Here is a 25,905-nt window from a genome sequence, read left to right as displayed (position 1 = left end):
TAGAACATTTTTCGGTTATGATTAACTTTAGGTGGGCACCAATATCGATGTGTTATTTAATATACAGGAATTTTTCAGCTTTATTTTAAATAATTTTTAGTTTTATTTTGAAAATAACTACATCATAATCAGGGTTTCGCCCTACTGATTTTCAAGTATTTTAAAAATCTATGCTTTTATAATATTACAAAAAAAAATTATTATAAAATATCTTTAGTTTTCTCATGTTAGAATTATTGAAAAGAACGAAAACAATCAATTTATCTATTAATGTAAAATATAATTTGAAATGACACTTAGTTTAAATGACACTATCGTTAGAGTTAAATAAGACCTAAAAACCGACTTAAATTTGATAATTAATTCTCAGCGATATGTAACCTACATAAACCATATTATAAAAGATTAGAAATAGTTTAAAAGTCGCATTGTTTAAATGACACTGTTATATACAGTTGAAGAGTCACCTAAAATATCATTCAGTAGTATAAGTACATAAGCAGGGCGAAGCCCTGATTATGTAGTTTTTTTCAAAATAAAACTAAAAAACATTCAAAATAAAGCTTAAAAATTCATGTATATTAAATTACACTTCGATATTGGTGCCCACCTAAAGTTAATCATAACCCATTTTTCATATATAAAAAAAAGTGCTTTTGAAAAACCAAAAAAAAAAATACTGGTTTTTGCCATAGGGGGACCATTTTTCGTTATTAATAAAATGGTTTAGTTTTGTATGACTTTATATTGCCTATCGGGAACTTTTTACTGCTGTACGAAATTCAAAGTTAATTTTGAGACGAATCAAAGCTAGCCAGTTAGTAGGTTCAATTTATATTGCACATACTAAAAAAGCAAAATAAAACTATTTTACTTAAAGTCTGTATTTTCTTTTTTTTTTTGTAATATATAGTTTATTAGTAAATGATTTTAAAGACATATTGCATAGTTAAAAGATTTTCTATAACTTTTTGAAAACCTTCTGCTTTAAACTGATTACTTATTTGATATTTTTTTTAAATTGCACTATGGAATTTCTTTTAAACTGGTCAAGAAAAGTTTTACAAAAGTTTGAAATAAATTAAGTAGATAATTTTTTGATGAAAATTCCTTTTTTTAATAAAGTTCAGCCTTTATGTTTGTATCAAATTTTTTTTACAAATTTGATTTTATTTCAAAAGATTAATAAGACTTTTCTAATCAATACCTTTAGTTTCATACTCTAAACATTTTTATAAGAACCAAAGTTATATTTTAAAAAACAAGTTTTTGACCCCAATTTTACCTTGATATTTGAATGGTTTTTAAAGATAAATAAGTAAGTAGTTTTGTGTAGGTTATTTTAATCAAGTTAAATATTTCCAGCCATTAGTAGTTGAATGTATTTTAAGTTTATTAAAATAATTGAAATTTATATTATTAACTTTAAAGTTTGTGTACTGTAGTGTATACTTCTGTTTTTTATACAATATTTTAAATCTTGACAACATTCATACTAACATAAAATTCATCTTAAATTATGCATGTTATTTAAGCTTATAAGTAAATATATATTATACCATATTTGATTTAATTATATATATATATATTACTTGATAGGTAAAACTAAAATAGCTTTATTATTGTCTCTAGTGAATAACACTTTTGTTTTGAAATACCACTTAAATTTACTTTCTTACTGTTTTGTAGAAGTCAACTACAAGTTTAAGTCAAATTATTAGCAACTAACAATTGTTATTAACAGCATTTTTATAAAATGGTAAACACACCGGTTACATGGAAGGAAGAGAAATTTTACGAGGGTGAGATCACGCTGGAAGCGTTCAACTCGAGCGTGGCGGTCTGGATAGACCGTCCCAACATCTGCTTCAAGCCGGTCAGCTGCGCAAAGTGCAGCAAAATTGAAAAAGTCAATGAAAGTTTCGTTAGACTGACCGCAGGTGTAAGCCACAATAAAAATGGAGGTTTAAGTGACAGCTCGAATTACGAACTTCAACTTCGAAAGTTTGTTCCCAGAAGGAGCAAGTTTTACGGCACCAGCTTCGAGCTCATAGTGCGTGACAAGTCGAACAACCTGTTTGCTTTCTACCCGCTAAACGCCGACCGCACTTTAAATGAAGACGAAACGTCGTACGCGTTGAAACTGGAAAGCTCTAATGATCAAAAAGACCGCATCGTTCTCTACACCAGAGTTGCAAGCAAAGAAAGCTCGTCCAAAAGTTTTTGCCACCCAACGTATGACTGGTTGAAGGAAAACTTGCTGGACAGCATCAGTAAATGGACCAGCGACTGTTCCGCATCCAGCCAGGGGTTTCCGGTTTCACACTCGCTTATTGACAGAGAAAACTACGCGGTCATGTACGAGGAGCTGAAAGAGAAGTACGGGAAGAAAATAGCTGAGGTTTGTTGTTTGTATTGAATTTATAAAAGTAACTAAAGTTAAAACTTCAATGTTTGTTTACAGAACAACTGTTTTAAGCAAAATAGCTTAAGATATTTTTATAGTTTATATTTGAAAATGTTACATAAAACTTTTAAAAAAAATTTGATCACTATTATTTGTAAAAAGTATGATAGTTTTATTTTTAATTTTTACAATATTGGGTTTTTCCTTCAAATAAAAGCAATACTGTTTTCTATTTTTTTATGTTTGTAGCTGAAGATAGTTGTAAAAAGTTTTGAATTCTCAATTAAATATGTTAATAACATAGTTTTTAAATTAACAAAATTAAAGTATCTTAGTGTTGACTTAGTAGTTTTTTTTTTAAATGTGTACCATACATGTTATACTGAGTTTTCTTTAAAGTTTAGGTTTGAAATTTTTGCACAACTATTATTTAATAAGTTGATGTAAGTTTTCTAGTTTGAATAAAAAAATGTATATATTGAAAATTGGTAAAGATTCATAAAGTATGAAAAAATTTGTTCTTTTAAAAGTGGAAGTACTATAAATTAGTTTAAAATCCAGAAAGTTATTTAAAACTATATCAAAGTTTCAGCCAAAGTTAGGAACGTTGTAGAAAATACTTTGATTTATTTGTACCTTAAATAAGAGTATAAATTGGTTTTCTCAGGCTTTTCACAGTGTTAGAAATTAATAAATATTATTTTACTATTCTAAATTTAAAGTAAATCTTTTGTTAATAAATACCTTAGCGAAACAAGTATTTTTTCAATTTTCATAGCTCCGTTAAAGTGTATTAACTTGTTAACACACATAACCATGTGTTAGTTTAATAAACAAAGAGTACTCTTTAAATTTCTAATTATTAAATATTATTTAAGAACTTTCCATTATAGTTTTTTCCATCCAAAAAATCTTCTTATGTCGATTAAATGATGTTTATTTAAATTAAATTTTCTTCCAAGGAATGGGAGGAAGTGACAGATCCTCAGAAGTACGTGATGGAAGATGTTGCCATAGCAACCTACCTGCTGGTATATTGGAACAGTTACCATGGTGATAACAATCAACAGAAGTTTGTTGATATCGGTTGTGGCAACGGACTACTTACACATTTCCTTACTTGTGAAGGGGTAAGGGTTACAACAAATATAGTTATCTCAAAAATACTTCATAACTTGTACATAACCTTAATACTCATAAAAATGTTTAAGTTTAATAAACAAGTTCAAATGTATTTTAATGTATTGTAATAAAAATTTATTTTCAAGTATTTTTCAAATAATTACATTCATATGTAAAATAATTTCTAACCGTTTATACAAAAATAAAGGTTTTCAAAACTTGTGTAGATATTTAAGTTAACATTTACTGCTATCTCACTAACTGCCAAAAGACTCAGGCTCGTTAAGTAAATAAAAAAAAGATACTATTTTTAATGTTAAAAGGATTAACTTTATTTAAAACTGTTCAGATTAAAAATATTAACACCTGAGTATCAGTTCTTGGTTTCATATAAGATTTAAAAATAAATGATTGGAAACTCTGTAGGAGTTATTCTGAAAACTAGTTAATAAATAATTAATAAAACTAAACTTCTGATTTGAAACCTTATTTAATTCCCCTAACATATCAATTTAATCTAATTATGAATTACAACTCGTAGGAACTATATCTACAGTTTATATTTACTCAATTATATTTATGATCCCCAATGAATACTTCCCCTACTAATTCTATTCCCTTCAGCACCGGGGCACTGGTCTCGACTTGAGGGCGCGCAAGGTGTGGGCCAAGTATCCCCCTTCAACGAAACTCATGGAGTTCTGCGTCACTCCTGACAACCTGTCGCCACTGGAGGGAGCCACGTGGTTGCTAGGTAACCACTGCGACGAGCTCACCCCGTGGATACCCATAATGGCTGCCAAGTGTGGGAAACCCCCTAACATATGGTTGCTACCCTGTTGCAGGTGAGAATTATTATATACATTTTTTTTTTTTTATTATATTTTTTGTTTATATCCATGAATAATTGGAAGTCATATGTTTCATATAGATAATAAAATGTATTTTTTTTTACTTTTAAAAAGTTCCGTATAAACTTTGAGATGTAGCTAGCTTTTTAAGATTTGTGGATTGAATATGTAATTTATTTGGATTTAAAAATAGACAATTGTTTTAGAAGTACATGTGACTAATAATCTACAAAGACTTAAAATAGTTGTTAAAAGTTACATAAGGTTGAAAAATGTTTATCGAGTAACTTTATAAGTCTAATTACTTAGTTTTTGAAATAAATAAGTTTACAAACTATGTTTTTGTATATGTAGTAAAAAGCAACTCAAAAATTTAATACCAATTTAAATTAAAACTAATTATCATAGTTATATTTTTATAAAATTTTCTAACTTTCCTATAATAGATGACATCAAGATGCATTTAAATTTGTTTTAAGAGCAATATCATATTTTTGCATTACCTATATCAGGGTTGCAACACAATAAAGATAACTTTGGATTATTCGATTTTTTTTGAACTTAGGCTGACTCAAAATAGTTTTGTTTGTTATAAAAGACTCTGGATAGTTTTAAGATTGAAAAAAAATCTGTTGACATTTTTTTTTTGAATGAAATTTAGTTGATATATTTTAAACTTTTGTTCTTTTTTAACGAATTTTGTTGACAAACTTGATTATTACTAACTTTAAAAACTAAAAAAAAACTTTTTCAAGGATTTGAAAATACTTTTTGACTCAGGACAGATTTTTGACTAAAAGAGTGGCAACTCTGCTATGTTTTTATTTGTGCTGAAACTTGATAATTTATTATAAATTAACTTGCTATATATTAGGAAACTATACTTTAACTCAATTTGTTGTTATTTAGATTTTTTCTTTTAGTATTTATTTGTCAGAAGTATGAGTAAGTAAAGTATTCCACTTAAAAATGTTTATAATGTTTCTATTTTTTCTTTTAGTTATAATAAAGAAAAAATTTAAAAAAAATCTAGTTTGTTGTCAAGAAACCTGAAAATACCTGGAATTTGACAACATAAAAAAAAACCTGGTTCTGAAAATTAATTAAAAAGAAATTGGAATTTTAAACAAAAACAACTAAAAAACCTAGGAGTACTAGAGTTTTAAAAAAATTTTACATATAAAATAACAAAACTTGAGATAAAAATTAAAAATATATCATATACAATATAATCTAACTTTTATGTATAGTTAAGATTTTTTAATCATAGAACACATTTATAGTAGCATCACAGTATCTCTTCAATACATCTATTATACCATTTAAGACCTAAAGTTTATTTTTATACTAAAAACTAGACTAAAAATAGACTAAAAATATATTAGTTTCAAAAACCCTTTTTGTTGTAATTAAATAATACACAGATAATATTTTTTCTTAATAACTCAACTTTCTTACCACCCAGGTTTGATTTGTACGGTAAATGGGAGCGCAAGAACCCGGGGCTTCCCCAATACAAGGAATATATCGACTACGTATCAACGGTGATTGGCAGATGCGGGTACGAATATCACGTGGACGTAATGAGAATTCCTTCCACTAAGAGGGTTGGTTTGTTGTAGTCGGTGGTGGTTCTTCTGTTTTTAAATGATGTTTTGGCTAGGCCTAGATGTTTTGGTCAGCAGCCTTATGTGACTCGCGATTTATAAAAAAAATCTTGTGGGCCGCATTTATCTAAAAAAATTCTAGTAATCAGTAGAAAATATTATTTATCATCAAAAATTTAACAAATTAAGTAATATTACACCATTAATAAAGAGTATTTATTGAATTAAGAGCCTAAATGTAAGATTTTATCATAAAAAATATAACTTTTATTGTTTTTAGAATGTATATTTTTTGATAAAAAGGAGCTCGCGGGCCGCAGATTTTGTCTTATAGGGCTGCAGTTTGCCGACCCCTGGGCTAGACTATGAATGACTAAGTTATGTTAAAGTTTGCCTAATGAAATATTATTACAAAATCTTGTGTTAACTAATTTAATAAAGTATGCATGATAACACTTTGACATTATAAGAACACCATTTACTAAGCGGAATGGTAGCTTGCTGTAATTTGTTATGTGCATCTCAGTTTTTAAGAAATCTCAGCAAGTGTTTTCGTTCCACTAAATGATGTTTATTAAAAAGGTCAATAAAGTAAACGGTGTCAAATGTTTTTAAAATAAAATATAATATCAGTTTAGCTAAGCTGCGTTCTTGGATTAATCAACTTTTTTAAAAACTCAATCAACAATCTAATAATTAATTATTTCAGGTGAAAATATTTTATGGCCTGGAGATATTATTCAAAAAATAAAATGTCTAGTGTAGAGTTCAAAATTGTATGACAAATATAATAAAAGACTTGATACCAATTTAAGATAAACTCAATATGCATTTTTTTATTTAAAAAGATAGTAATAAAAGTTTTTTGTTCAACATTATTAGATTACTAGCTTGGTTTAATCTCATAGTTTTATTAGTTTATCAAAAAAAAACTAGTGGATTACTTAAACTTATTAGTAGGTTTGTATATAATTTATGTTCATAAAACGTCTCATCCCTTCACAGGTGTGTTTCATAGCCCACCCGAAGAAAGTAGCAACTGAAAGACAACTGGTGCTTAGCGAACTAGACGACTTCATACAAATGAAGAAGCAGCTGAAAGAGTTCGTGCCCAGGAAGAAATTGGAAGCGGTCAAGAACTGCACTCACATTGACAGAAGCGTTACTGGTGAGGTTATCAACAAGGTCGCGGAGAAGCTCCTTGAAAACACTGAAGCCAAAAGTATGTTTTTGTTCAAGTTAAAAAAAGAGTTCGTAGTAGTTGTAAGTTTCACTGTAATTTTTTTACACGAGGTTGGTCTTAACTTTATGCTGTTTTTGTTTTACTCCTTTAATATTTATTAACTTTTTTTTAGAAATAGTACATAATTAAAAAAAAAACAAAAATTCTAAACCGTTTTATCCAAGCTAACTTTAAGGTAAAACCTTGTGAACACATAAAAAAGTATAAGAAGTTTTTAAATAAATAATAATTTTTAAATAATAAAGTTTTTAGGTCTCTTTAACATCCGTTCTAAATTAAAGCTTGATGTTTTAAGTAAAACTACTTAAAAATCAAATGAAATGCAACTAAGTTGTAGTAGTAGTAAACATGAATTTATTCTTTCAAGAATTTATTTCACAAACTAAGTTTTGGTCAAATACCTCGTCAGTGCTTAAAAAATCTAAAATTCTAAAAATTAGTAAATATATTAAATTTTTATTTAAAAAATAAACTGATATTAATCTCATCAGAAGCGAAATATGTGTGGAGGCGCGGAGGAGTATTAAAACTTTCACAAGTTGCTGACATGTTTGATAAAAATTTAAAAAACAAACTGAAAAACGAATGCGGTGGTCTGCAAACGTTGTTGAGGAATTACCATCAGGTATTTGTTAACAGTTTTTGGATTGTTCAGAGAACTTTTGATTTGTATTTCCACTTCAAAGTGGTTTTAAAAAGTCGCAAAAGTTTGTGATGTTGTAAAATAATTTTACTTTTTAAAAAGGGTTTTAAATTAACTAATTTGTGCTGTAAGTTATATTAACTGATAAAAGCTAAAAAATATTTGTCTAAAATTTTCTTAAAGCTAAGGAAATTTGATAAACGATCTTTTGTGTGTTTATATGTATTTATTATAAACAGTAACATACTTATAAGACATACATTACTTTACTTTTTATGACTCAAAACACATACCACGATCCAAACAGGTGTTCCAAATAAATTTTATTAATTGATAAAGACTAAAAAGTATTTAACTAAATTAAGTAAAATTTGATTGCTAAAGAACAAATGCTGAAGAAATTTTATTTACAATTTTTTGTGTTTATATGTATTTATTTTAAACAGTAAAGTACTTATATAGTATAACTTAATTTTTTTTGACTGAAAACACCTACCACGATCCAAACAGGTGTTCCAGGTGACGGGCGGCACGGTTCAGTTCAGGGACTGGTCCGACCCTGACGTCAAGTTCACCAGCAAGAAGAAGAAAGGGGGAAAACCCTCGAATAAAACTTCGTTCAAGACGAGGATGTGCTGGTTCGACTCGCACCATCCCGACGGATGCCCCAGGAAACCGGAGGACTGCCCGTTCAAACATGAGTGCGAGGTTGCATGTGAGGGGAATACCGGTGATCGGAATTCCGTGAAGGTGGAAATGTGAAAAGTTGTTTGTTTTGATGGTTTAGTAGTTTTCTAGAAATTATTTTTGAGCAGGTTTGAAAACAGAAAATTGTTTTATGTTATTTTTATTGCCTTTCTAAAATTAACTTAGACAATGAGTATGTATTTATTTTTTCCATGAATTTGAAATAATAACCGTTTCGTGAAGGTTGAAACCTGAAGTATAAGTTATATTTTTGAATTAAGAAATTTTTGATAGTTTAAATCTTTTTTACTTCTTTTAAATTGTTCGATGAATAATATTTTTTTTACTAAAACCCTTATAAGTTGCTGGAAAATTCTTAAATTAAAAAAAGTTAATTATATAATATTTCTATTATTTATCTTGATTTGCAAGTTAAGAAGGTTTTTAAATTTATTACTAAGAGACTATATGAAAATTTATGATTGGTATTTTTAAAATGTATTGTGATATATTAAATTAAAATATACTATATATACTGTTTGCAGTAAATCAACAACCTTTTTGAACCTTTTAATTTAGTTTAACTCACACTCATAGAATGAAAAAAGTTTTACTACTTTTAAATTGATTTTTTGAGAAAGTTTTAAAATTTTTATATGGTTTATGTATGTGGTGGAATTTAAAAAAATAGTTCGTCTAAAAGTCTATATTTATCATTTTAAGGTTTTATGACTTATAATGACTATTTGAAATTGTATTTAAATTTTTTCCTTAATTATAAATAATTAATGAAAAATTTATAACACCTTTTTATACTTAGAAGTTTGTTTGAGGTTTAGTTCTTATTTAAGTGTTTATTTATACTTTAGTACTTAGTTTAGAAAATAGTTAATTTTTGCGTATATTGTTTTAAGTTTAGAATGTTTTTATGAAACAAATTTATACTATTTAATATGTTTATTGTTTTATTTATTGTTATACGTAAACATTTTTAGAAAATTTTCTTTTCTAGAAAATTTGAACCTTTTTAGTGAGACTTTTAAAAATATGACATTTTATTGTTTGTCATTATTATGCAAATAGTTGTTTTTATTTTTTAAATTTAGACTTTTTCGAAGTTTGTATCACCTGGTAACTAAATAAACTAAACAAATAAATGTTTAATGAAATTTGCTTCATATTTATGCTTGGTATTTATTTTACTGTTGGTATTGTTTTAGTATGTTAAGTATCTTTAGCAAAAATGTTTTAGATGATGATCTTTAATTAACCTTATTTAATTCAATATTTATTTTACAAGGTTTAAATTATATTTAAAAAATTATTTCTCAAACCCCATTTTTGAGCAACCTTTTTTTGTTGAAACTAAATTAATTTAAATTATTTAAATTTTTTAAATTGAATAGATTTTTTAACATTAATTAAACAATTTATAAGCATTAATCCTAAATTAAGTAAAAGTTATAGAGTAATAACAAAGCTTTTCTTTAAATAATCTTAATTATGATTATTTTATAATATACATAAATTTCTTTAAACGACCAAAAAAAGTTGTTTTTTTTTATTTTCGTTTAAGCAATAAAAAATGTAGTTATTTAAAATTATTAATCATTTATTATTGTTAATTTTTATTATTGTTATTAATTATTCAAAGTTTAGCAAGATATTTTCATGAAGAGAAAGTAAAAGTAATTTATAATAAATTGATACATAACTATTTTACATTAAAATACAGTTAAAGGAAGTTTTACCGTAAATGTTCATAAAACTATGTTAGTGTTCATGTTATACTTGAAACTAAAATTGCATTTTTTATATTTTGTTTATTTAAAATATAAGGAATACGTTGTCGCAACTAACAGAAAAAGACTATTTTAAAATCTTTAACACGAAAATTATAAGTAAGAGTGTTTTAATTCTTTCAAAACGTATGTTCAAACATTAAAATACATATTTTTGTTAATTAATAAGAATATAAAACAGTGTTGTATTCAAATTTCTAGGTCAAGTATTTAAGCCGTTGGCGAAACGATTTACCTCAAATATTTCATATTTATATGTTAATTTAACATTCTTGTATTCTAATAGTATATTTATAATTAAACGTTTGAATATAAGAAGTAATATTTAACTTTATATGAATATAAGAAGTTATATTCAAACTTTTTATGAATATAGTAAATTATATTTAAGTATTACATGTTACTTCAGCCAACAACTTTCCACTAGTTAACGAGTTTTAGCTTTTTAAATCATTTCATGTGTTTTAACTTAATTATATGTAGATTTTTGTACTAACTTTTTTGAGTTGCTATAACTTCAAGCATTTTTTTAAACTCTTAATTTATTTTTATTTAAGAACTTATAGTTAAACTTTTTAAAACAGTTTTTACAAATTTCAAACAACTTTTATCTTTTTTTTTGATTGTTCATCTCATTTATTTTATATAACTTTTGTTGTTTACTTTCAAAATAGATTGTTTTTATAGTTTTACGTTTTGATTTGGTATAAAAACAGTTTAAGTAAACAATAGTAAACATTTTGTTTTGTTATATGTTACTTTTTAATAACTGATAGTTAATGTTGTCTTTTATGCTGAAATTACAAATTTTATAGACCTTGTTTTTAACTTAAATTGGCATATTTAATATCAGTGAGATGTATTTTTACAAGAGATAGTAGTTAAAGCTTTTATAAGAAAAAAATTAAAATTTTTTGTTTGAATTAAATTAATATTTATATTGGATGTTGACTGTACTAATTATAAATCTAAAAACAAGTATAAACTACTCATTCTACGAGGTTTTTTTATTATTAAAAGTATAGCTTTTTCCAAAAAGTTAATAAAAGTTTAATAAATAAAAAAAAATACTGAAAATACTTGCGTTAAAAAACTTTTGCTTCATTATATAGAGTATTTAAAGTATATTATTTTTAGAACAAAAAATTGTCCAAAATTAAGCTAGGTATACAGAAGAAGTATTAAAGTTTATTAAACGTTTTAGTTTAGTGTAGGTTTAATGTTGTGTATTGTAATCAGTACCAAGTTACAATAATATTACATGTTGTACACAATTGTTTTTTAAAAAATGTATATATACTGTTTTTTTGTTTCTAATTCTGTATATGTATCAACATGATCAGCTAATGTTGTATAGTTAAACTACAAAAACTTTATTTTTAAAACATACTTAGGTTTATCTGTCCATTTATCAAATTTTTATAGCTTTAAGTAGTTAGAAGTTCCTACTTACCTTTTAGTTTAGTTTTAGAGCCTATAAAGCAGTAGAGTACCCCTAAAATTAAAATAAAAGAAGTTACCTTCTTGCTTTAAATTACTACAAATAAACTACCTTACTAAAAATTAGTAAATAAATAATCAGTCATAACTCACTAGATGAAAATAATGTTTAAAACAAAGCTTGAATAAAAAAATAACTCATTACTAACTACATTAATGCTTTATAATATTTAAGAACAATTTCATGATACGTGAAGCTTTTAACAGTTTAAAAAGCTTTATTTACTAGACGTATAACATTTCATTAAATATAAGACGTTTCTAATTTAAAAACTTAAAGTATTTCACAAAGAGAAACCTTTTTTATAGACGTGCAGCAAATGTATAGTTAAAAAGTTTTTTTTTACTTCAGTTTTAATAAAAGTTTAGGTAGTTTTTTAACAATTTAAAACATAATATAAATAATTAAGTTAAAAAAACAGTTTTTTAGTACAGCCATACCCACACCTTAAAAATTATTTTAGGGATGTTAAAAGTGAGTATAGTATGTTTCACTTATGATGAAAACTTGTGTTTTTAAAAATGTGCATTTAACAAATTTATCCAAAATTATCGATGTAACTTCACCACACGACCAACAACAACAGCATCCGAGACAACCCGATTTCGTTCTTATTAGGACTTCTCAGGCAGGCATATTAGAGAAACCGCCTGATGAGTCCTTATAAGAACGAAACCGGTCGTATGTTGTATAGGATGCTGTTGTCAGTGATCTTGTGGAGAAGTTCATTGTCTGTTAGAAGTATTTGAGCATCAGATAATCGAAACTTTTGAATTATCAGACGTAGTGTGATAAACCGCCGTAAAGATCTCAACGGCGGTTTCTCGCGACTATGCCTATTTGATGAGTCCTAATAAGGACGAAACTGGTCGAAGGTTTTCTTGGATGCTGTTGTTGTTGTTGGTCTTGTGATGAAGTTAATTATTTATTGTTGATGGTGCGAAGCATCTTAGTTTTGTTGATGACTGCAAAAGTAAATACTGGTTTAAAAAAATATAATAAAAATAAATTCAAAGAAGAAAATATTCCTACCATCTTAAATATTTTAAGCAAAATCTTATCAAAAATTGTTTATGATGTTTTTATGAACTATAATCACCCATGAGACTATTCTGTATGTACTTCTCACAGTTTAAAAAAGATTTGTAAGTAAAATCTCGTTATTAAATGATGCAATGTGTATAAAGTATTTAGCATATTATGCATATGCATAGCTTTAAAAGTAAACAGTTGTTCATCTAAACAACGATAAACTTATGTTTAAATATTTCCTTTTTTTTTTTTTTGTAGTTTAGGTGTTTAGATAAAATAATAAAAAGTAACAAAAAAAGTGTGTGTAAATATATGCTATGTCTATGCTTCTATAAATATGAACATATATCATTAAAAAAAAAATTCGAATTGATATTTATTGTAGATTATTTTTTTGAAACGCTTAAAACGCTTTAGAAGATTGTTCTAAAATTTGCTGTTTGACCATTTTGATAGTAGAAATTATTTAGTATTATTTAATTAAAGATTCAGAAAGATTTTTACTGAGGAGTCTTATATTTGTAGCACCATGTATGTTATAGTTTTAATTTATTCTGTAATAAAGCTAAATTCTGGTTAAAACAAATTAATAACTGTTTTAGTGTCAGCAAAAATATAAAAATCTTCTATACTGAAAAAAAAAATTAAATTTCCTTTTCGTTAAAAAAATACTAACGATAACAGTCATATTCTTATTTAGAATTATTCTTGAAAATCTACTGCGAAAAGTAACACGTACCTCTTGATTATTACATTGTAGAGTTTTATTCAGAATTAACAAATAATAAAATGTTAAGAAGTAGGAATGTATATCAGCAAATCACAACGTTTGTTTACAAAGTAATAATGTTTTACTAAGTTGTTTAAAAGTAAAATCTGAATATTTCTATAACCTTACGCAAATTAGGGGTTTTCTAGTCAATTTATCTTTTTTAATTGGCAATCCTAATTTACCAGAAAAAAAATCTTTTGCTGACCGGACTTAATTAAGAAAGTGTTTTAAAGTAAGTTTGCAATGACAAAAAAAATATTAACTTAGCATACTATCTACTAAAAACCAAGTTAAAAGCACATATGAAACATATTCTTCTGAAACCTAAAACTTGTTTGTTTTGCAAAACATTCTCCAAGCTAAAACGTCAAGGGTAAGAAAGAGATTTCTGTTGCCCACAGCTAACGTGTATCGACAGATGTTTTTAAGTAAGATAAAGGGCTGAAGCGTCGTTGAAGATACGTCTTTGCTGTCCAGAGTTGCAAAAAACGTTGCGAGCACTTGATATAGATATGTAATTTAAAGTGTCATCCTCTAAAACACTTAGCTAAACGCTCATTTCCTTGTTAATGGCAACAATGCTGATAAGTCGCTATAGAGAAAAGTTACCTACAATATTTTAAATTTGAAATTATTTTTAAATAGTTGAGCACAAACTTTTAGTTTGTGCTTTTCAAATACATTTAATTAACAACAAAGAAACTTTTATAAAATTAAGTCAAGCAACAATTTAGGAACTAAAACATGGTTAATTGTTCAGTATTTTAACTCATTTAAACTTAAATTTCAAAATTTTATTTGGAATTAGTAAAAATCAGTTTTTTATAGCAAAACTAGCTTGATGACACAATTTTGAGCTTTTAGAATCATGAAAAACTTTAGCTGCTTCTTAATAACACTTAAAGACTAAATTTTTGCTAAACTCTCGCTATTATTTTTATTTTAGGATATAGTAAATATTAACAAAGTTTTTAACTACTACTTATAAGCACTTTTAAAAAACAAGATAGTGATTAACTTGAGAAAAAATTGATAGTGATTTTTTTTTGTAAGGTCGGAAGTTAAGTGTAAAACAAAAGCACGGTAGCCTACCAACTAGGTACGAACTGCCGGTATGATTCGCACATTTTAGCCGTAGAACGCTGTGTTCGAAATATTTTTTTTACATTAAAATTTAAAAAATAAAACTAAAACTACTAATACAAATTTATTAACGTATAACATAAATTTTACTTTATTAAATTTGAATAAACTAAAGCTATAGACACTAGAAAAAAATTATTTACTTTAAGTTGTGTATCAAATCCAATATTAAAAAAAACATACTGCAGTTAAATTGTTTAACGACAACTACAAACCTAGCAACTTAAATCTTTATACGTCATTATTAAAATATATGAACACTGCAATTAATTTTTACATACCCAATGACTAAAACAAAAGTTTAAAAAACGTATAAAAATAAAACTTTTAATAAAATTGAAATAAACAACAATAATGCACAGTGCAATTTGACATTTACATACCCATGATTGCAACATAAATGTAAAAATCATATAATTAAGCGAACTAACGAAAATAAAGAACATTGCAATTAAAATTTTCATAACTTATGATCAAAATATAAATCTGAAAACTTTTTGTTTTAGTAGTAGTTAATAAACTTAAGTGGATTTTAACATATTTGTATTTGGCTTAATGAAGGTAATTAGAGACCAAAACTTCATAGGTACGCACTGCTGGTTTGGTACGCATTTTTGCGCAGTGTTCAAAGTGCGTACCTAGTTAGCAGGTTACTGTAGTCATTAATTTCTAAAACTTTACAATTATCAAGTTAAGTTAAAGTTATCGACTATACCGGTATAATTTATTTGTTGATTCTTCGAAGTCTAGATTAATAAAACCTTTTTAAACGTGTTCAAAAACGTATGTAACCGGTTATACAACATTAACATAAAAATATATTTCAATAGTTTTATTTTACTTTTTTAAAGAAAACTAACTAAAATTACAACACCTGAACTATAATTTTAATTATATAGTCACTACGGGTAAGTAGAGTGAACGACTCAACTAAATAAAATCAATACAAAAAGGAAAAAGATCTACTTAACAAAAACCAAAAGAAATAAGTTGTGAAATTTTTTTTTATAGCTGAGCTCTAACGTATCACCAAAGTAATAACAAGATGTTAGAATTGACTTAATGAAGTTTTAGAGGACAAACGTAAAGTAACTAAGTTGTTAGTTTTTAAAAATGATAAAGTTAACAGTCTCAATTAAGTTTCTTGTTTTATAACACTTATTTTATAAAAGTCTAAAATGTTTTCAGTTCTTACTATGTTTTCAAATATTAGAAAATATACAATCTAACAAAATCTACATTATCAAAAAGCACTAAATTTTAATGAAACCAATTATAATTTGATCAGGTTCTTTACATAAAAAGTTTTATTACATAATTACATAAATATTTTCTTTTAGAAATTAAAAATGAGTTAATAGAAGACATTTTTACTGTAGTTAAACTTTTAAGTTATAATTACAAGTTGAAAACATTTAAAATACCTTATATTGTATGAATTATAAATTAGATTATGTTAAGTAAAACTTTTTATTATAAGACAAAACCATAAATTAAAAGCATTGACTTATTTTAAGCAACCTAGAAAATTCAAACTAACAAACCGTTATAAAAAAACAAATGTAGTTAGTGACATAAAAGTATAACATTCAACACTTACAGCCTTTGTGTAAGCACTAATATTTTATTAATTCGAAATACTTAGTCGTACTCAGCTTTTACATTGTAAACCACATTTTATTAGTTGTACGTAATTGTGGTTTAACTGCTGTAAATATAATTATTTTTTAATTTGTTTACACTTGTTGTCTTATCAAAAAGAAATCGGTTAAAAATAATTTTTAAGTTAAATTAAAAGGTTTTAATTAGCAAATTAAAAAAAAAATAATAGAAAGTTTTCTTTAGCAAAGTACAAAAGTCCTTATTTAAAAATTTAGCTAAATAACAATTTATTTGAACTTAAGTTTCTTTGCTGTTAACTACAATTTTATGAGAAATTGATTAAAGAAGAACTTTCTAATTAATACTAAGAATAATACTTTTTAAGCTGTTGGTTTTGTATAAAGTACAGTGTGAAAATTTACTTAAAATGTGTGAAACCAGGAAGACTGTTGGTTATTTTTGTTAAACTTCTAAGACCTTTGTTGAAAAAAATCATTACTGAATCCTTCTCTTAATAGTTTTTATATACCGTGTTTTACTGACAATTTTTTTTACAAGTTTAGTTCTGGCATATTGATAAATATGAAAACTGCTAAATTTTTAAGGAACACTCTTCAAAGTAAACACAACGTGTTTGCAACATTTCGTAAAAGTAATGAAAAAACTTTGAAATAAAACAAAAGCTTTTCAACAAATTCCTCAAAAAAAAGGCTCTAAAATAACTTTTGAATTGAATACTTTTCAGTAAAACAACTACCGAAGTACAATTAAGAAAACAAATTGCTTACCTGTCAAATAATATTATTTTTTGAACTATATCGCAGCTGCTATACAAACAAGTTTTGAAAACTTTAATATTTCTCAAAACAAAAATATCATTATCTTAATTGATTTATAATGTGTACTCTAAACAAATTATAAAGCATGTGCAGGTGTCGTTACTGCGGATGTTTATAGTAAAAACAACATTTAAACTTAAGCAGGTTATTATTTTACGTTTCTAAGCTAAGTTCTTAAGTCAAAAATGTTAACAAAACAGTTAATAATGAAACATTTCATTAGTTTTTAGCTGAGCTTTGAAACGATTTAACCAAAGATGTTAAGACAAACTGAAATAATTACACATTAGTATTGCTTTAAATTAAAAATTTCAATCATTAACAAATGAAAAAACATAAATATGTTTAACTTTTTAGTTGAAACATTAAGTCGTATCAAAAATTTCTTTTATTTATATTTTATTAAACGAAAAATCAAGTTTTATAAACTGTGTTGAGTATTTTAACCTCACAAATTAGTAAATTAAGTTAAACTCAACTGTTTAAAAGCTGTAAGGTAAAATTCCCGCCTAACATAAAGTTTTTCAATTAACCAATTAGTCTGACGGAACATCACAATTGTGTTCTAGCCACAATAAAAAACTTTCCTTTTTATTTTAAAGTTTCATAAAATATATTCTAAGTAACAGTAAAAACAGTATATTTCTAAAACTACTTTTTAATTTTTTGTTTAAGAAAACATTTAAGCCCAAACCAGTTTATAGTATAATTTTATAGTTTTTACTAGGTGTTTGTGAAAGGCTAACACTGAGGTTTATGCACTAAAATTCAAACAAAAGTTTATAAATTGAAATTTTACCGTATAATGAGAAAAAGTTAAGCTTAAAAAAAGCTCTTGCGAAAAATTGCACAATTTGACAAATTCCAAGCCTTTTGTTAAAAACGTTTCAACTAAAGTTACAGCTGTGTAGTATTGAATTGTTGTGAGATTTTGTTTGTGAGAAAATAAAAACAAACATACATTGAGTGAAATTTAATTACATGTTTTAACTGTTTGATAACGGAAAAAAACATGCATTTCATTTATTTTGATTTATAGAGTTTACTTCAAATTAAACAAAAAAAAAATAAAGCTTCATCGAAAACACTTAAGGTTTAGTTTTTTAAAAGTTCTGAGAAAGTTTAGTAGCGCCAAAAAGCGATATTTTAAAGCTTTTATTTGTTTTTCTGTAACAAAAAAGACTTCACGTTTAAAATTTAGTGTTGGTTGTATGATCAGTTTCACAAATTAAAAAATCAAATACACTGATGCACAGTACTAATAAATTCTACTAATATGTGGTAGATCAGTTTTAGAAATTAAAAATTTAATACACAGAACAGTACTAATAAAATCAACTAATAAGTGGCGTGATACTTTCAAATATTTCGCATTCTTTAGATTGCTATCACTTATGCAAATAAGCTTCGATGCTCAATCAATTTCAAACTTCGCCTTTTGAGAAATTACTACTGGTAACAGTTGAACTTTCATTTGTTTGAAAATTGATGATGGTGAACTTTTCACCTTTTATCTGTTAAATCAAGTGTTTGTAAGATTATAGTTTGATAAAGATTTTATACAAAAAATTTATGTTTTTTTTTAAACTTTTGTACTTAAGTAGCAAAACGAAATAATGTGTTTAATCATATGCTTGAAATAAAACTTTTGAAAATCAAGTGAATTTAAACATAAAAACAAGTATTGTTAAAACGGATTAAAAAAGTATAAAGTTTAATAGTAAACTTATAATCAAACTTTACATAAATTACCTACAAAATGAAAAACACATTTGTACTAACTTAAATGCTAAAGCTAATTTATACACTGTTTTTCTAATTTGTTACACATTATATTCTTTAAATAATCAAAGAAACTAAGTATTTTATAACTATCAAAAATACAAACTGTTAAAAATATTAGTTTTAAGACTTTATAACTTACAATATTATTATTTTTGAAACTATTTTTTATGATATATATTAAAGTTTATTGTTTGTAAAACAATACAGCTTTTTAATGTTTATGTATTTTGCTAAAACAAATCAACCCTATTTCATATTCAGTAAAAATCATACATTATTTCAAACTAAGACTTTTCCTTGTTTTTTAAAAATTAATAGCCAGTTATTTTATTGCACAAACTTGCTAAAATTTTATTATTTTTGAATGTTTAACAATATTATAAGGTAAAGCTGTCAAGTAGCACATAACTTATAAAACTAAAATAATTGGGTAAAGACTAAATTGCTTAAATAAATCAAAAACTTTAATGTAACGGTTTTAATAAATCACTTTGTTTAAAAGTTCTAAATAGATTACAACAGTTTCATAAACTTAAAAAAAATTAAATAGTTTTTATCAGTCTGATAAAACTTTAAAAGCACTATTTAGTACAAATACTTTTGTAAATTAGTAAAAGAAAGTTTCACTCATTGAGGTATTTTAATTCCATTGGGAGATAAAAACTCAAACCATCAGTTAACAAGTTAATTTGGAATTTTTTAAACATTCTTACAACTTGTGATTAAGTTTTTATTTATTAAATGATAAAACTAATCTGTTGCATAAAAGTTTCTCAATAATTTTGAATGAAAATAAAATTTTGTTTTTAAAGGTAAAACAAACATCAAATTATGCAGTTGATGTGATATAAAATAATTCAATTATAATGTATGTTTTTAAACATACGACATAATTTTGTACGATTAAACTTTACAAAACTATAGCTACAAAAGCAAAACTATATAAAATATAGTATGTCTTGAAATTTAGTCTTATTATCAATTCAAAAATATTTATTAAAAACTGTAGATACAATTACAAAATTAAATATGTACAAAACAAGTATAGTACTCAAAAGTTTATTTATTTTTTAAATTCAGACGATAAAATATCAAACAAACTAACTTACATACTCGTTGAATTAAATTTTGGTTAAAATTTAAACTTTAAAACAATAAAAAATTCAAATACTGCAATAATACAAAACATTTACTAGGTATGTACTAACTTCAAATTAAGGCACATTTTAATGTTTTTCACCAAAAATAAGTCACAAATAAGCCTAAGTGTAGGGAGAGCTTAGTAAGCAAAACTTAAAAATTAAACAATATAACGAAACTTTTACTCAATAAAGCTTTCAAGTACTTTGAAAAATCTTTGGAACTTGTCAGAACCTGCAAGGTGTTATACTTTGAGTAAAAAAAGCTCATAGAAAACCAAAATATTTTGCAAGCTTAATTGCAGCACTCAACACATATAAAACAAGCTTATGATTCAAGTTGAGTATCGAGACAATCTCTTAAAGCTCAGAACTTTATTGGAGTGGCAAAATATAAATAAAAACATTTGTCATGAGCAAGTAAAAATCGACCTATGTAGACAACATCTTAAGACAAATTACGTGTTTAAAAGTTTATTATTTTGAAGACCTTGAATGAAAACTTAAACTTATGTAATCTTAAAAAGAAATACTTTGTTTTTTTTTACCAGTACTGTAAATATTATTTACTGACTAAGTTAACACTCAAATAAATTAAACATTGAATAAAACTTTATAGCAAACAAAAATCTTAAGTAAAATTCTTAAACAAAAATTAAGTTTTTTTTTTATTTAGTTGTTAGATTGATTGTTAAAACATCAATTATTATTCAATTCAATATTTTACTTTTAACTAAATCTAAAAAAATTTGAGACTCTAATCACTCTAACAAAACATTGAAAAATTAAGCAGATTTCCTAAACAAAAGTAGTGTTGCAAAAAGTTTATTCTAAAGTTGAACTTTCAAATTAAAAGCATATAAATAGTTTGTACCATAATGATCAGATTAGCAATATAAGCATTGAAAAATTATCATTAGTATTTAAAGAGCACCTACAAAACTTCAAGAGTCATTTGATTCATTAGAATCTATACAATCGTTAACATCATAATCATTTACATCAGAACTATCTTCTTCACTGTTCCTCTTCCTTCTCCTTGCATCTTCCTCACTGTGCTCATCATCACCTTCTCTGTTCATCCCCACATCAACAGTTTTGAAGAAGCTCACCTGAAACACCGGCAAGTTTTCATCGATCCACTCCGCCACCTCCTCCAGCTTGTTCAGCCTCATCTGGAACAAGTCGGCAATGTTGCCGATGTTCATCATGGCCAGTATTATCTTGTCCGACTCCGTGGCAGGGTCCTTGTCGAAGATCTCCGGCAAGAACTCTAAAAGTTCCAGGGAGAAGTACTTGTGGTAGACGATGTTTATCAGCTGTGAGGGTTGGAACGTGTTGGCCAGGTTGTAGTAGTCCTCGAAACAGTTCGATCTGCTGCCAGAGTTCACGAGGTACTTGTCGTGGTAGTCAAAGTTGACAATGCAAATCTGGTCGGAGTGGACGCTTTGGTCGGTGCTCATGGGCCGGATTCCCCAGTAGTCAAACTCCACGATGTCCCTGCAGTCCAAGGCGACCAAGTTCATCAGCTGGTAGACGCAGTTTGAAACGTTGTCCAGTGATTGCCTGCGGTTGTCTATGTCCATGCCTGGCACCGGGCAGTGCATCATGAAGTAAAAGTCCTTCATTTTCTTGAACAAATCAAATATGATCTCACCTACTCTGGTCCTTATCTCATTGAAGTAATCGGCCAAGAACATGAATGCTTCAGTGAAGCTCTCCTGAGTAAAGGCTTCTTCGAAAATACTGATCACTTTAAAGTGGGCAACCAGTAACTTGTTCGGCACTTCGTTTTGTATCACATTATTTTGTAAGAAGTTATCAAGTGCCATTATGAAATCACTACCTTCAGAGAGGACTGATGAAGCTGAATCATCTGAGTGCACACTATCTGCATCTATTTCAGGACATTCTCCCAGCGAAGAGTCACAATTTTCCATTTCATCTTTGTCCATGTTGAACGTGGACTCATCCACGGAAATTGGTGTTTCATCTTGCTCAGAATTTACTGAAGTATTTTCTGTAACATTTTCATTTTGGGTTTTAACTGTGCTATTTTTTTGAACGTAATCTGAAGTGTTTTCTAAACTTTTATCACAGTTTTCAGCTGCATGATCACCTTTGTTGGCGTTGGCAGTAGGAATTTTGTCACCATGATGGTCTTTTAATTCAGCAGTGACTTGTGGTTCAGGCTTAATGTTAGTAATCACTTCTGTTAATTTTTCTTTATCTGATATTTTATCAAGCTGACTTTTTTGTATTGAGTTGAGAGTACTTTCTGTTTTATTTAAATCTTTGTTTTCTTTGTCTTCGAGTTCAACTAACCTCTCAACACTTCCTTCTTCGCATAGTTTGTTCTCTGGAAAAGGATCTGATTCATCATTGATTTCATGTCTTTCTACTTCAAACTCGTCAGTTTCTTTAACATCATCCTTGTCGGTACTTTCAGAGTCTTCATTGTCATTTACTACCTGTTGGGCCTCTATCTCCTCTAAAGTTTCAGAATCTTCTTTTTTACTACTCTCTTTTCTCAGCTTAAACACATCTTCGTTCTGCAAACTTTCCTCGAAAAACTTTTCTGCCTCCTCAACCTCTCCCAGGTCGCACATCAACACCTGCTCCCTGTGCTCGATCTTCAGCTGCAGGTACTTGTTGAAGGAGTCTATCGGGTTGGGGGTGCAGAGTATCTGCTGCAGCGCGGAGCTGAAATCTGACAGCTTGCTGCAGTTGGGTTGCGGGAACTTCTTTTGGTTGTTAGGGTTGTTGTGGGTGTTCATGTTTATCTTTTGTTATTTTATCTAATCTGTGTTTGTACTTGGTTCAGAAGAAGTTTAATTTTGATAACAAACAGATAGTTTAAACAGTTATTACAGCAAAACACACAACTTTTTTGTATCAATAGGTTATATAAAAGTACTTTTGGTGGTAATAAATTGTGTACATAAAAAACATAAGTTCATAATTTTTATGAATATTTGCTTGTCTATTTTAGAATAAAGTTTAAGCCTACTGTTGTTAATTTCATATCACTGCATGTATTCTACTCACTTATCTAATAATTTTTAAAGTTATAACAAGACTTTGATAAGTGTTAAAAAAAATTTAAATGCTAAACATACAAAGTTTCAAATACTGACAAAAATAAATCAAAAAAAAAAATCACATTGAATGACTTTGAATTTAAAACATACAAAAAAATCACAAATTATAGATATTTTTAATAAAGTAAGCTTTATAATTTTTTTATTGTCATAGAAGTTTAGTATCTTATATATTTTTAGTTTAAATTTTAGTTTAGCTATACTGCCTATAACTGTATAAATTTTTCACTAGCTAAACTTTGTAAAAGTAATAAATGACTAGTTTCTAATTTGTAAAATATATGATAATTAAAAATGATTGTTTTGAAAATTTAGAACACCTTAAAAAAACATACTTCCAGTAAAAATTAAATAAGTTTGGAAAATTTGCACAATTTTTATCAAGTTGCATAAAAAATAAATCTATGTTTTGGAACCATAATCTGTCTAAATAAATTTACCTATAAGCTCTTATACTTGAGAAACTTAACTTACCAATAAGCTGTATCTTTAGTTATACTTAGTTAAGTTCTACATTTAAAGTTAATAAAGTGACAAAAGTAAATAGTGTAAGTAGCTAATTAACAGGTAATATTTTACTAAAAGATTATATCAAATTTACTTTACAATGGAATATGGAAGAATACAAATTAGGTAATTTATAAAAAGATGCAACTTCAGGGTATGTTTGGTAATTAGTGTTAGTTTTTAACTTTTACAAAATAGCTTAGGTGATTAAACAAACGCATTCTTATAATTCTTTTGTAAGTTGACATCTTTTCTGGCTAATATTACCTTATGCTAAAAATGATACTAACAAAAAAAGCAATTAGAAAAAGATTTTGTTTATAATAATTAGCAATAAGTTTAAATACTTTTTTTCTAAATCCTAACTTAATTTTTTGAAAAAAAAACTAATGATAATAACAGTGAAAAAAAAAACAACCACAGTGATCTTTAAAAATTTAGCTGAATACTCAATAATTTTTTTTAATAAAACACTTTTAGTTGAATACATTTTTTAATAAAGACTACTTACTAAAGCTGAGAGTTACTCAGAGTTAATAAACTTTTTAAAATTCTTATGTTTAGTGAACTGCTAAATATTTAAAACTATCAAAGTTAGTTACAAATCAGAAAAGTAAATCTATTATTTTCATGTCAAGTTTTAAAAGTTAACAAACTTAAGGTCATAGGGGGTCAAGCCTGTGTACAAGACAACAATCTATACTCAAGCTGAATGTAATAACTACATGTTCAATTAAATGAAAATTAAGTTTTAATTAATTTCGAAGATATAAAAAAAATAAGTTTTTGATACACTCTTATTTTTTGTTGTAATTTTTTATTATTATTATAAAACTAAATATATGATCAAAAGTGATTTAACGAAGTAATTGAATTAAATTGAAGTTTCTTATATTGAAAAATATATTTACTACAAAATCAGGTAGTTACGCAGTTTCACCACTGAATGGACAAAAAACTGTGATTCTGCAAAATAAAAAATAGTATAATGACAAACTATGCAAAATGGATAAAAACTTATATCCTGTTTTAATTTTTGAGCTAAAGACCTCAAAGATTTTAAAAGTCTTTATTTAAATTTAAAATACTTAAGATACAAAAGCCTTTACAGATACTAAAAGTATTTTAGATATACAAAAACGATAAAAAGGTTGGTTTTACAATAGTTTAGTTTAAAATAACAATTCTGATAAATAGTTTAAATTTAAGTAATGGACCAACCACAAAAATTTCAAAAGTATACAGTAAAAATTAATTGAGAATATATATCATCAGTTTTAAATCTTTAATTATGTATTACCAATCAGAAACTTATTGAACTTACTGACTGATTGCGTATGAATTAAAGAATATTTGATTTTTCTTTACACAATTACAAGTGTCTGAATGCTAAGATAAAACTCTTAAAAAAAAGACAAACTACGAATAAGTTAAAAAAAGATTTGAAACATTTTTTTTTCAAAAAAAATAAGGAAATAAAAAGAGCTCATATAAGTTATTTGTACTTTATCATAAAATAATTAGTGTCTATTATCAGTTATAAAGGTTTTGAACATTTTAAAATTAAATGAAAAAAAAACTTATTGTAGGTCTAAAACTTATTTATTGTTAAGCAAAATACAATAATTCTCAACAGAGTTAATGCTATGAAAAAAGAAAGTTAAAACTTAAAAAAATTCAATAAAGTAAAAACATTGAACCTATGCGTACAGGTCACATTGTTTAATGTTTTGAAGTCCTCTTTTAACTAGTTTATTTAGCAGCTTAATTATTTATTGTTACTTTATTGATTTAAATTTAAAACTTTACAATATTTCATCAAAATATACATTATTATAAGAAAATTATGATACTTAAATTGAACTAATTAAGGACATATAGGAGTGTCCAATGTGTGTTTTACAAGTTAATTTTATATTGTAGAGTCGTATCTTAGCTAAGAGACATTTTTCACCACTTAAATATAAGAACTCAAAATCGGCGAGTTCAATGGGTTCCTTATAGAAAATCACACCAAAAAGACAGATAAATACTATTTCACAAAAAAAAAATATTTATTTTTTTACAAAGATTCTTAAAATTTTTACACATAATTTTTATAAAACAATTTTTTAGTAATTGA

The 25,905-nt window shown here is 26.3% G+C and overlaps 1 protein-coding gene across 1 annotated transcript; it reads left to right on the top strand.

The window, feature by feature from the left end:
- Positions 1 to 1,756: 1,756 nt before the first annotated feature.
- LOC145832545 (putative tRNA (uracil-O(2)-)-methyltransferase) lies at positions 1,757 to 8,714 on the top strand. Its single transcript, XM_082939859.1, has 7 exons — positions 1,757 to 2,401; positions 3,370 to 3,537; positions 4,154 to 4,374; positions 5,846 to 5,987; positions 6,993 to 7,209; positions 7,722 to 7,855; positions 8,384 to 8,714. Exons 1-7 carry the CDS (start codon positions 1,757 to 1,759, stop codon positions 8,633 to 8,635), a joined length of 1,779 nt encoding a protein of 592 aa, XP_082795985.1. The 3' UTR covers positions 8,636 to 8,714.
- Positions 8,715 to 25,905: the final 17,191 nt, after the last annotated feature.

The sequence above is a fragment of the Thalia democratica genome, chromosome 3 (assembly GCF_965202585.1).
Source record: "Thalia democratica chromosome 3, ktThaDemo2.hap1.1, whole genome shotgun sequence".
NCBI lineage: Eukaryota > Metazoa > Chordata > Thaliacea > Salpida > Salpidae > Thalia > Thalia democratica.
The sequence above is the reverse complement of the archived record's forward strand: the minus strand, read 5'-3'. Positions and strand labels throughout refer to the sequence as shown.

Excerpts from the sequence above, each read along its gene's own strand:
- LOC145832545 (XM_082939859.1), top strand. The coding sequence starts at position 1,757 with ATGGTAAACACACCGGTTACATGGAAGGAAGAGAAATTTTACGAGGGT. Across the intron at positions 3,538-4,153 it reads ATTTCCTTACTTGTGAAGGG|CACCGGGGCACTGGTCTCGA; the intron begins GTAAGGGTTACA and ends TATTCCCTTCAG. Across the intron at positions 4,375-5,845 it reads TGGTTGCTACCCTGTTGCAG|GTTTGATTTGTACGGTAAAT; the intron begins GTGAGAATTATT and ends CTTACCACCCAG.